The sequence below is a fragment of the Eptesicus fuscus genome, chromosome 18 (assembly GCF_027574615.1).
Source record: "Eptesicus fuscus isolate TK198812 chromosome 18, DD_ASM_mEF_20220401, whole genome shotgun sequence".
Classification (NCBI taxonomy): domain Eukaryota; kingdom Metazoa; phylum Chordata; class Mammalia; order Chiroptera; family Vespertilionidae; genus Eptesicus; species Eptesicus fuscus.
Genome location: NC_072490.1, coordinates 12,500,021 through 12,513,652, shown reverse-complemented (window position 1 = coordinate 12,513,652; position 13,632 = coordinate 12,500,021). Strand labels below are relative to the sequence as shown.

General features: G+C 39.8%; 2 protein-coding genes across 8 annotated transcripts in view; one reads left to right on the top strand and one right to left on the bottom strand.

Moving 5' to 3' along the window:
• CRTAP (cartilage associated protein) overlaps positions 1-13,632 on the top strand; it is a 209,038-nt gene that overhangs the window by 146,082 nt on the left and 49,324 nt on the right. The gene's annotated exons all lie outside the window — the stretch shown is intronic.
• Positions 1-13,632, bottom strand: part of UBP1 (upstream binding protein 1) — a 47,353-nt gene that overhangs the window by 29,916 nt on the left and 3,805 nt on the right. For all 7 annotated transcript variants that reach the window (XR_008554478.1, XR_008554479.1, XM_054708088.1 and 4 more), the window contains one exon: positions 6,009-6,160. Coding sequence is in view for 5 of the 7 variants with exons in the window: in XM_054708088.1 (XP_054564063.1) it covers positions 6,009-6,160 (152 nt within the window). In the remaining 2 variants the exon portion in view is untranslated. The remainder of the gene's footprint in view (positions 1-6,008; positions 6,161-13,632) is intronic.

The following is a 13,632-nucleotide window of genomic DNA, read 5'->3' as shown; positions in this document are numbered from 1 at the left end:
TTTGCTTTGGCTATGAACATCCTGGTGCTGAAGGGATACGCTTCTGTTTCCAGTCTTCAATCCAGGTCATTACAAGTTTCTCCATGTCTGATACAGACTCTTCTGGAATTTTTGTTAGTCTCATTGCCTTCAATAAAGCAGATCCTTCAATAGCTTCTGTCACTTTGTTTTTGTTTTTCAAGATGGTAGCTATGGTGAAATGGGACATGCCCGACTAATGAGCAATAACCATAATTAATTTTCCACCTTTGTAATCCTTAATTTTATTTTCCTTTCCAGGCCAGTCACTTGATGTGGCCTCTTACTGGCAACATTAGCAGTGGATCTTGTACACAGGAGCCATGATGAACAAAACAACATGAGATTAAATCAAGCACAAGAGAAAATGATGCTATTAGGAGACACAGTAAACACGAGATGCATGAGGCTGCGGCCGGGGTAACACAATTCACTGTTTTATGCTAACTTTTTTTTTTTAATAAGCAGGAAGAGTACACTCTAAAATAATGATAAAAACTATATAAACTAGTAACAGTCATTTATTATCATGACTATACATAATTGTATGTACTATACTTTTATAGCACTGGCAGAACAGTAGATGTGTTTACACTAGCATCACCACAAACGTGGAAATATTAGATATAGGCAGTATTTCTAAGGAAATAATGTATGTAAAAATTCATTGAGCTATATATACTCTTTTAAAAAAAAAATTTTTTTTTAATTGATTTCAGAGAGGAAGGGAGAAGGGGAGAGAGATAGAACCATTAATGATGAGAGAAAATCACTGACTGGCTGCCTCCTGCAGGCCCCACACTGGGGATGGAGCCCACAACCTGGGCATATGCCCTGACCGGGAATCGAACCGTGACCTCCTAGTTCATAGGTCGACATTCAACCACTGAGGCATGCCAGCCAGGCTGAGCTCTATACTCTTACTAGAGGCCCGGTGCATGAAATTCATGCACGGGGGGGGGTCCCTCAGCCCGACCTGTATCCTCTCCAATCCGGGAGCCCTCAGGGCATGTCCTGCTGATGGCTTAGGCCCGCTCCCTGTGGTTCTCTGCTCTCTGCAGGGCTTGCCTGCTCCACACCATAGCGATGGGCAAGCAAGCCCTGCTGGGTGCTGCCTGCAGCTGCACTTGTCTGCTCCTGGGTCGCTGCGGCAACAGCCAAGCAGGCCCTGCTGGGTGCTGCCTGCAGGCCCACTTGCCTGTTGTGGGTCACCGGCAGCAACTACGGCCAAGCAGGCCCTGCTGTCTGCTGTCAAGCTGCACCGCTGGACCTACCCCCAGGCCCACCCTGAGGTTGCCTGTCCAGCCCTGCCTGGCTCCCCGGCCCTATAGCAGCTGCAGCCGCTGAGGTCTGTCCCTGCCTCCCTCTTTGGCCCTTGAAGCAGCCTCGGTGGCTGCTGACCAGGCCCTCCCCCAGTGCAGGTGCATGGAGGCGGGTCCAGGCACTGCCTCCCCAGACCTGCAAACGCTGATGGGCCGCTGCCGCCCCCGGAGAGACCCCGCCGCGGCGGCAGCGGTGGCGGCGGCGGTGGCGGCGGCATCGGCGGTGTCTCTCCAGGGGTGGCAGCTGTGGCGCCCGGACCTGCCCCCATCCGCCGCCACCGCCCCCCCCGCCTCTCAATGGCTGGATAGGCCACCCCGAGTCCCGCCCCCCAGCCTCCCGCTGCCCAATCGTGAGCGTAGCGGAGTGATGTTTATTTGCATATTACTCTATTATTAGATAGGGTGACCTGTGCACACTACTGTATATATACTTCAGTAACTTTTAAAAAAATCGAAGATTGACCAAATTGATATTGAGCAAGCTGATTAACTGCTCTAAGCTTCAGTTTTTAAATCTATAAACTAGATTAATAGAACTTTTCCTGGGTTGTTGTGGAAGATAACACATATAAAGTATTTAGTACAATGCTTCATACACTGTAAGCACTCATAAATGTCAGTCTAACAAATCATCACTATAGATGGTGGACTGCAACTTTTGTCAATATAAACTATCTTTTTCTGGCTTAATAATAATAGTGATAAATTATTAATATTTTCCCCCAGACCCATGAACAGACATCCAACACATGCCTTTAAACAAGTGTGTGTGTGTGTGTGTGTGTGTGTGTGTGTGTGTGTGTACTCATTCATCCCAAGGTATGGATGTAAAAGAACTTATTAAATCATTCTCCAATAAGAAAAATTCAGGTTATTTTCTTTTTTTGTCATTAGAAATAAAGCTACAGTGAATATCCTTGCCTCTACATTGTTCCTTCTAATAGTTTTTTGCCCAAAACAGATTATCATATAAACTATTACAGTTCTTTCAAATATGAAACTTAAGTCTCAAATAATTGAATGCTTACCCAAACACTAATTCAACATTATACTAAATCAATATTAGTAACAAAATTAGAGTACGGCTATAAGTGCTACAGATAGAATTACCTAAAATAAAACCTCAGTGATTCTAAACTTATATATGAAATGAAAAGTTAAAAATAAGCTATTCTTTCATATTTCTGAATCACAAGAGTCTAAAATCTGTAGCTCATTCCAACAGTTTAAGGAATTAAAGATTCTACTTAATGACAAATTAATAAAAATGTACATACAAGGAAATATACCTAAATGTTAATTTGTTATCTTGGTGGGATGCAACTGCTGTCAATCTTCAGCTTTATACCTTGACATATTTCCCAATTTTTCTACAATGAGTACGTACTATTTTATAACAAAATATTCGCATTTAAAAAAAGTTTCACATGCTTTCACTTTAAGTATCCAACAAATTAATTCCTGCATAACAAAGTACGTTTGTTTACACTTGGAAGTCACACTGGCCTGTGCCCAAAACTGCTAAGAGCACTGGAAAAAAAAATCCCTCATACTTCCCAAAGGTAAATTCTGCCCCGCCACATCTCTATTCTCCATCCATTCTTCCCACTCTCACTTTTCTATCACCAAAATATAATAGACTCATAAAGTATAAACAAGATATGTGTAGACAGGAGAAACCAAGATGGCGGCAAAGGTAAACACCTGAACTGCTGCCTCGCACAGCAATTTCAAAACTACACCTAAAAGACAAAACAGACATCATCCAGAACCACAGGAGGCTGGCTGAGTGGAAATTCTACAACTAGAAGAAAAGAGAAAAGCACAATGAGACTCACAGGAGCTGCGGAAGTGCAGAGGTACGGAGGCACATGCACGTAAAGGGCTGGCAACTGAGTATGCAGCTGGCTTTCCCCATCGGGAGGGAGACACAAGCTCCTGACGGCTCTGAACTCCAGTTCCGGGCAAGACTCTGAGGACCCAGACTCATACGGGGAGAAACTGGACTGTCTGGCAGCGGGCGAAACTCGAGGGCAGCTTTCTCTCAGAGGTGCTTGCAGCAATTACCTCGGGACACTGAGACTCAGGGGCCTTTTAGGGCAGGGTTGATGGGAAGCCATTGCTGTTTGCTCTGCCCTAAGACTCCGCCCCATCCAAGCTGAGCACAGAGGCTTTTGCATATGAATGGCCTGGTCCTTTGAATTCTAAACTTACCTAAAAAACTACAGCTGAGTCAGAGAGACCCAGAACATCCAAAAGAAGTCCCAAGGCCCCACAGCAGCTTGCATTGCTTCACAGCTGGGCCTCATTTGGGCACCTCCAAAACCCAAACAAAGAAGAGGAATCTACAGATCTCTCCGTAGCTCCTGCTGGGTGGCCTCAGGCAGAGGCTAAATTAGCACCTCCTTGAAGACCCACGAGCCAGTGTACCCAGAGGTCAGAGTGGGACCATCCAGATTACAACTCCTCAGATCCATAAGGGACACACTCAAGGGGCAGACTCAGTGAGCACCAAAGCCCCACTGAAGCAAGTTTTGACCCATAAGGGTGTCTCCAGCACAGAAGTTCTCCCATCATAGACACAACTGATCCTCACAGCCAATTGGCCTGGAGGTCAATTCCTCCCAGTGACACCAACAACAATCAAGACTTAACTACAACAAAGCCTTGCACACAGCCCACAAAGGGGTGCACCAAGAGTGTCCACCTCAGGTAACTGGGGAGGCTGAGCCACTGGGCCCTATAGGACACCTAGCACACAAAACCACTCTATCAACTCAGGGAAGCAGCCAAAATGAGGAGACAAAGAAACAAGTCACAAATGAAAGAAATGGAGGAAAGCAAACTACTGGATATAGAGTTCAAAACCATGGTTATTAGGTTTTTCAAGAATTTTCTAGAAAAGGCGGATAAATTTAGTGAGACCCTCAAGGATATGAAAAAGGACCAAATAGAAATTAAGCATACACTGACTGAAATAAAAAATATTATACAGATATCTAATAGCAGACTAGAGGATCGCAAGAATCAAGTCAAAGATTTGAAATACAAAGAAGTAAAAAACACTCAACCAGAAAAGCAAAAAGAAAAAAGAATCAAAAAATATGAAGATAGTGTAAGGAGCCTCTGGGACAACTTCAAGCATACCAACATCACAATTATGGGGGTGCCAGAAGAAGAGAGAGAGCAAGATACTGAAAACCTGTTTGAAGAAATAATGACCGAAAACTTCCCCCACCTGGTAAAAGAAATAGACTTACAAGTCCAGGAAGTGCAGAGAACCCCAAACAAAAGGAATCCAAAGAGGATCACACCAAGACACATCATAATTAAAATGCCAAGAGCAAAAGACAAAGAGAGAATATTAATAGTAGCAAGAGAAAAACAGTTAGTTACCTACAAGGGAGCACCCATACGAATGTCAGCTGATTTCTCAACAGAAACTATGCAGGCCAGATGGGAGTGGCAAGAAATATTCAAAGTGATGAATAGCAAGAACCTACAACCAAGATTACTCTACCTAGCAAAGCTATCATTCAGAATTGAAGGGCAGATAAAGAGCTTCACAGATAAGAAAAAGCTAAAGGAGTTCATCACCACCAAACCAGTATTATATGAAATGCTGAAAGGTATTCTTTAAGAAGAGGAAGAAGAGCCGAAACTGGTTTGGCTCAGTGGATAGAGCGTCGCCCTGCAGACTCAAGGGTCCCAGGTTCGATTCCGGACAAGGGCATGTACCTTGGTTGTGGGCACATCCCCAGTAGGGGGTGTGCAAGAGGCAGCTCATCGATGTTTCTCTCTCATCGATGTTTCTAATTCTCTATCCCTCTCTCTTCCTCTCTGTAGAAAATCAATAAAATATTTAAAAAAAAAAGAGGAAGAAGAAAAAGGTAAAGATAAAAATTATGAACAACAAATACAATCTATCAACAAGTGAATCTAAAAATCAAGTGAATAAAAAATCTGATGAACAGAATAAACTGGTGAATATAATAGAATCAGGGGCACAGGAAGGGAGTGGACTGACAATTTTCAGGGGGAGGGGTGTGGGGGATGCGGGAAGAGACTGGACAAAAATCGTACACTTATGGATGAGGACTGGTAAGGGCAGAGGGTGGGGTGGGAACCGGGTGGCGGGGAGCTATGGGGAGAGAGGGAGAGGAACAATTGTAATAATCTGAATAAAGATTTATTTTAAAAAATAATAAAATTTTTAAAAAAGGATATGTGTAGACAAAATTTGACATGATTTATTTTAGCCACAGACTCCATCTTGACACAGCTTATGTCTATTTTCAGCACGTACATGCTTCATGCCGGAGACCCAGGTTCCTTGCTAGCTGGACTTCTAATTCATTCTCAAATTCCACATTGAAACCACTGTTACTAAAAATAACTGACATCCTTTCCTACTTGCTCCCCCTTTGGATTTTATCTGAAAAACCATATAATAAATCTTGTTCCATAGACTCTCATGCAAATCAGTCTCCACAAACTATAACTTTGTTGGCTCACAATAAGTTTCCTACAATTTTTGTGAACTAAAGTTATATAACTTAAGGGAAAAAAAATATAACTCAAAATGACTTCCAGTATTCTAGGCAGTCAAAACTTTAATTTAGGATTCTTGTAAATTCTAGCATCAAAATATGACACAGCCATACTAACCTTGGTTCAGGTAAGTGAGCGTTTCATCATGCAGTTTTACTGCTGGAGATGTTGCGGCACACATCACATACTGAAAGGGTGGGTTTTTAGTTTCATCATCCAATGGAAGGCTAGAATCTTCCTGCTTGAAAATGGGCAATGCCAAGACATCACTGAAAAGCAAAAAAAAAAAAAAATCAACATTGACCTTACTTTGGGTTTAAAATATTTAAAAGCATGTAAAAATGTTTAGAGGTAGTTTCTTTTAAAATTTAAGTTTAGAAATGATACATAGAATAAAAGAATTATCAATGCTAATCTGGCTCCCATAAATGATAATATTAAACCTGTTATCTCTAGTGTGGCTGTGAGAAGGGAAGCAGCTATGATTAGGTAGCTTAAATAAAAAGTATTTAATAGTTAGTAAAGTCCATGCTACTGATAAAGGCTAACAATAAAAATGTCACTTACAAAGTTACTTCAAAAAATTTTTTAAACACTTTAAACTCCATATCCTTCTTATAAAAGAAAAAGAAAAAAAAAAAAGAGCAAGTCAAGAGTGTGTAGCTGCCTGTTTTGAAAGGCAGGAACTATTGCTGCCAAAGGTAGGTCACATTAGCACCATGAAATCACAAAGAATCATTTGATTAAAATGGTACTTTACAAAAAGTTTCCTGCTAGGCTTGGCAAGTGCTGAGAGCATAAAGCTTCATGCTTAGTCTAAAACAATGGCATCTTCTGAGAAGCAAACAGTGGCAGTAAAAACAACTGCTATTTTTTTCTCCCAAGAATAACTTGGGGCATTAATTGGGAGGCAAATGGGAGGGGAGGTGGGGGTGTCTTCTGGGGCACTGTCTATATTCTCTGTTAACCTGGGAGGTTAAACATACGTGGATGTTTGGCTTGCTTTTAATTTTAATAATTTAAAAACAGCTGAGATTTAAGTTACATATCATAAAATTCATACTTTTAAAGTATATAATTCAGTGCGTTTTAGTATATTCACAGAGTTGTGCAGTCATCATCACTACTTCCAGAACATTTTCATCATCTCAAAAAGAAATCGCGTACCCGTTGGCAGTCATTCCCTGTCCCTTTTCCCCCTACCATACTCCTAACCCCGGGCAACCACTGATCTACTCTGTCTCTATGGATTTGCCCATACTGGTCATTTAATCAAACAGAATCAGGTGGCCTTTTCTTAATCTGTTTTCAAGGTCCACCCATGTTATAGCATGTATCATTACTTCATTCCTTTTTATGGCTGAATGATATTCCATTGTATGGATATACCATTCTGTTTATCCATTCATCAGATGATGAACATAAGGGCTGTTTCCAAATTTTGGCTATTATTCATAATGCTGCTGTGAACACTTGTATGTTTCTGTGTAGACATGTGTTTAATTCCCTTGGATATCTATATCTATCTAGTAGTAGAATTACTAGGTCATATGGTAACTATGTTTAACTTTTTGAGCAAGTGCCAGAGTGTTTTCCAAAGTGGCCGCACCATTTCACATTCCTACAATTAGTGTATGAAGTAATTGACATAATTCACTAAGATGTACATTTACATCTTGATAATTTTTCTATATTCATTCTTCAATAAAGTAAAATAATAAAATAGTCAAATGAATAACTACTATAACACCAATATCAACAGCTTGTCTGAATTGCTTTATTTCCCTTTTTGTTTTCTGCAAGCTGTTGACTAACTCAGGTATTTGGCTGGCCCATTTTAAGTAAATTTAATTTACAGACAAAATGTGGAAATGAAATGGGAGGAAAATTCTGCATTCCCTCCCTCTCGGATACATTTCTATTAAATCACTAGACTTATTATTCAGAAACTAAATTACCACTAATTCTACTTCTCTTTTATTTATACCCAAGAATTATAAAAACACTCTTCTACACACAGTATAACTGAGGAACGCAGTCAGCGATCTCCCCCAGCCCTCCTCTGGAGTTCTCCTCAACACTGTGACCTAGGTAGGGGCTTAGTTCCACTTAAGTGGAACAGATACAAAAAAAAAATGAGACTTATGAAGACTCAGATGAGTTGTCTTTATGAAAAAACAACCATACCAGCCACAATGGCTCTAGAGTAGATGAAAATATGTATATACCTATGTCATATATATGTAAGCATTTAAAATCCTCTTGGTGAGAATATAAGTAAGAATGAAAGCTATGACTTAGAAGTATTAGTTAATTATACTGAAAGGTGACATGGGGAATGCATAATTTTAAGATCCCAATGCTAACTGTGGGTTGATCAATAAATACACGCCATCAAAATATGACATAAGATGGGCCTGCGTGGCTCAGTGGTTGAGCATTGACCTATGAACCAGGAGGGTCCCGGTTTGATTCCTGGTCAGGGCACATGCCCGGGTTGCAAGCTCGATCCCCAGTGTGGGGTGTGCAGGAGGCAGCCGATCAATGATTCCCTCTCATCATTGATGCTTCTCTCTCTCTCTCTCTCCCTCCCTTCTGCTCTGAAACCAACTTTTTTAAAAAAAAAACCTAACCAGTTTGGCTCAGTAGATAGAGCGTTGGCCTGCAGACTGAAGGGTCCAGGTTCGATTCCCATCAAGGGCATGTACCTTGGTTGCAGGCACATCCCCAGTAGGGGGTGTGCAGGAGGCAGCTGATCGATGTTTCTCATCAATGTTTCTAGCTCTCTATCCCACTTCCCTTCCTCTCTGTAAAAAGTCACTAAAATATGTTTTTAAAAAAAAAAAAATAAAAAGGAAAAGAGATCTTTCCCTCCTCTCCAAGCAACCACACAGAACAAGCTATGTGAATACACAAAGAAGGCAGCTGCCTATAAGCCAAGAAAAGAAGCATCAGAATAAATTCTACTTTGTTGGACTTCCCAGATTCCAGAACTGTAAGAAATAAAAGTCTGTCTTTAAAAATAATAATAAAATAAAATATGACATAAGACTGCATAAGAATGCCCAGCCTGCCTGGCTCAATAGTTGAAGTTTGACCTATGAACCAGGAGGTCATGGTTCAGGCACATGCCTGGGTTGCAGGCTCAATCCCCAGTGTGGGGCATGCAGAAGGCAGCCGATCAATGATTCACTCTCATCATTGATGTTTCTGTCTCTCTCTCCCTTCCTCTCTGAAATCAATAAGAAATAAATAAAATAAAAAAAAAAGTTAAAAAAAGAAGGTAATACCTAGAATAAGTTCATCAAGGTCGTGGAGGGAAAAAAGGCAAGATACAAGAAAAAATATTTTTTAAATAGATACTATATATAGCATTCCCAAGTGATTCTTCCTATCCAGAATGATCATATTCTCTCACTACCTTGAGAAGACTTCTCAATTATTAATTGGTAGGTAGCAAAGGGTGCCACAGAAAGAGGGGGGTCAAACCCCAGCTCTGGAGCTTCAAATCCAGCTCTGCCATTTGTTGAGTGATACTATGGCAGGCTATTTAACTTCTCTGAGCTCTAATAATGGGTTTGTTTTTAATTTAGAATATTTTAACTATCCTAATTCTAGGCGCACATTAGATCAAAGGTTTTCAAAGTGTGGTCCGTGTAATCCTGGGGAACCCGAGACTCTTCCAGGGGGTCCAACAGGTCAAACCTATTTTCAGAATACACTATTGCCCTTTTTCACTTTGTTGACATTTGTACTCGTGGCACAAAACCAATGGTGATTAAAACTGCTGGTGCCTTGGCATGAATCAAGGCAGGGGCACCAACTGTACTAACAGTCATTGTTTAAAATTAACTTTATTATATATTAGTCCTTAGGTAGGTATAATGTATTTCTGGGCACACCTAAGTGCAATGGTTGTCTCAACGAAAAGATTCTAGCACTGGGATCTGACCTAGCAGTTTCTCTCACAGAATATTATTTTTAATTTAAAAGAAAAACTGACAAACTGTGAATATTCAGACCTGGGTATTTAACAAAAATTTCCTCAAAAATGAATAAGTGAACCCATCGTTTACAACTGTGATATTTGTTGCCAATGATAAAAATCTGAACCCTCCACCATGTGCTTTCTCTGATAAGATAGTGGCCACATTAAGGAATGTGATTTTTTTTAAAATATATTTTATTGATTTTTTACAGAGAGGAAGGGAGAGGGACAGAGAGCCAGAAACATCGATGAGAGAAACATTGACCAGCCGCCTCCTGCACACCCCCTACCAGGGATGTGCCCGCAACCAATGCACATGCCCTTGACCGGAATCGAACCTGGGACCCCCCAGTCCGCAGACTGACGCTCTATCCACTGAGCCACACCGGTTTCGGCGGAATGTGATTTTTTGATACCACACAGTGAAAAGCATCAACATTTAGAAGATCTGCACAACTCAGAAAAAACCACTGTTTTTTTCAAATGAACAATGCATGCACATTTCAAAATTATGCAGGGTAAGAGATCAGATTAAGTCCAAGACAGACCAATTGATTCTAATGTAACAAGACAAAAAAACACAATGACACAATTGCCAATTCTAAGTTGCAATTTTAAGAAACCACCACTTGTCAAGTGATGGTATAATATCAAAGAATATCCAACATTACTTAAAAGGGCTCTTAAAATAATCTTCCTTTATCCAACCCCATATGTATCTGAAGCTAGACTTTCTTCATGTATATCAACCAAAACAATATATTCCAAAAGCAGATGAGAATTGTTTTCTAAGTGAGATATTAAAAAGAAGTGCAAAAAGCGTAAGACAATGCCACTCTTTTTCACTAATATTTTATTTAGGAGAATAATATTTTAAATAGGAAACATTGAGAGGGAGAGGGAGATAAAGTAAAAGAGAAGGAAAGTAGGAAAAGGGGCCTTGAGATTATTAGGAGATGGCTACTTCCCACTTCCCAGTAATATAAAGGCCTTTATTATTTTTTAAAAATATATATTTTATTGATTTTTTACAGAGAGGAAGGGAGAGAGACAGTTAGAAACCGATGAGAGAGAAACATCGATCAGCTGCCTCCTGCACACTCCCTACTGGGGATGTGTCTGCAACCAAGGTACATGCCCTTGACGGAATCGAACCTGGGACCCTTCAGTCTGACGCTCTATCCACCAAGCCAAACCGGTTAGCGCTAAAGGCCTTTGTTATTTTAAGTAAATTTTTAAATTTATTGATTATGAAAGGACTACAAAAAAACACAGCATACTATTCTATTTAGAGACAAAGTAATTTGAGATTGAGACAAAGTAATCCATAAATGAGTGAAAATGACACCAAGAAGTGATCCTACTCAAAGTCATTCTGCTAAAATGACAAGAGATCCTCTGAACTCAAAACAGTATTCACAGGTATATTCTAGCTTTGCTTCCAAAATTTTATTTTTCATGTTTAAAAACAACAGCTTTGACCACTACATATCAAGACTGTCAAAGAGAAGGAGACAAACACTAAGCGCAATGATGTCCGAGATTGAAACCCAGATCACAAGGACACCAGACGAAAAACCGTGAACCAAATAAATTCTGTACTTTACAGAACAGTACTGCACCATGGCATCTTTTAAAACTGTACTCTGGCCCTGGCGGGGTGGTTGGAACATGGTCCCATATACCAAAAGGTTTTGGGTTCGATCCCCTGTTAAGGCTACATAAGGAAGGCAACTGATTTGATGTTTCTCTCTCACATCAATGTCTCCTCCCTCCGCCCCCTTCTCTCTCTTAAGATTAATAAAAACATATCCTCGGGTGAGGATAAAAAAAAATTGTACTCTGGTTATGGAAGTAGGAGAAACTGGGTAAAGGGTTCATGTCAACTTGCTAGACTACCTCTGTAAGATGTAAATCTAAAATCATTTAAGAATAAAAAAATTAAGTTAAAAATGCGGTTGCACTTAATAAAAACTAGTTGTTTTTTTTTTTATATTTTATTGATTTTTTACAGAGAGGAAGAGAGAGGGATAGAGAGTTAGAAACATCAATGAGAGAGAAACATCGGCCAGCTGCCTCTTGCACACCCCCTACTGGGGATGTGCCCACAACCAAGGTACATGCCCTTGACCGGAATCGAACCTGGGACCCTTGAGTCCGCAGGCCGACGCTCTATCCACTGAGCCAAACCAGTTTCGGCTAGTTCTTTTGTAGTCCATATCTCAAGATAACAATTTCACAAACTCCAAAAAACTCAGCAAGTTTTAAAAGAGATTGCCACACCAAGGTTCAACACAGATCTGTTTCATATCCATCTATTAGTCATGTACCAAAGCAAGCAAAATAATTGTTACAGAGCTCCTTCTAAATTCAGTCACAGAACCTAAAGCAAACAAAGATGAGGCATCAGATGGTATTTCCACCAATAGCAAATGTTTAAGTATGTCTTGGCAAATTGACAGGTGTCACCTTAATAAAATATCAAATTTATGAGACCCTATCAATAAGCTGTCACATTTCAAACAGCCCTGAATGAAGGATATAAACAGCATTGAATCTTGTTTTTAGTGGGGAGAGGGGACACTATAATTTTTGAAACGGAACACAAAATCTATGGACAAATAGAATGTATGTTAATTAGTTGACATTTGTTAGTCTATATAAAAGTTATTTCTTGAATATAAGATTTCAATACGCAGCAAATCTTTCTCGAGGCAATCAAAGCCTATTATTCATCTATCTTTTGGAGCAGGGGTTGACTAACTACATCCCAAGGGTCAAATACAGCCAGACTGTTTTTGTACAACCATGATCTAAGAATGGTTTTCACACTTTAAAAATGGTTGTAAACAAACAAAAAAGTGTGATAGAGACGCTCTGACAGGCAAAGCCTTATCATTTATCTGGCTTTTTTTTTTGCCAATCCGTTTGAAGGTAATACATTTAAAGACCAATATGAACAATATGATCTGAAATCAATATGGTTTCAATCAATACCTTATTAAATTCTTTCTTATAATTCAGCCAAGATTAAAGCCAGAACAAGATTTTAAACTTTGAAATGAGAAGTTTTATAGGAATTATTGCCAATTCTGGAAGTAGTCTCAGGCACCACTATAATAAATTTTTAACATTTCACTGATCCTAAAATTTTTCTATACTTCCAAGACATGTCACCTACTCAAGAACCCTTTGTTTTATTTAGCATGAGACCAAAAGAAAAACATCTGCTATTAATAGCTACATAATAAACCATATCCTTAGTAATCTTTCACTAACTTAAAACTGATCAAGTTGAAATTTCCCCATTACCTCACAAAGTCTGTACACTGGCATTTTAACCAATCAATCAATAGAGGAAATTTGTCTTCACCTCAAAGCAGTTTTGATTTAGCAAATAATTTGTAAACTATGAGTGCACCTCCTACAGAATCTGTAATGTGTAACTTTTGCTTCAATAGACTTATACTACAGGGAAGTTTAACAGGGCAGACCAATGTCCTTTGTAAGGTAATAATTTAATATCAAAGTTTTTATGTGTAATCTAAAGAAGTTGCATTATTTCTTTTTGGGGGAGGGGGGTTTAATCCTCACCCGAGGATATTTTTTCCATTGATTTTGAGAGAGAGAGAGAGAGAGAGAGAGAGAAACATCTATGTGAGAGACACATTGATTGGTTACCTCCCACATGCACCCGGACCAGGAGGATTGAGCATGCAACACAGGTACGTGCCCTTGACCGCAATCGATTCA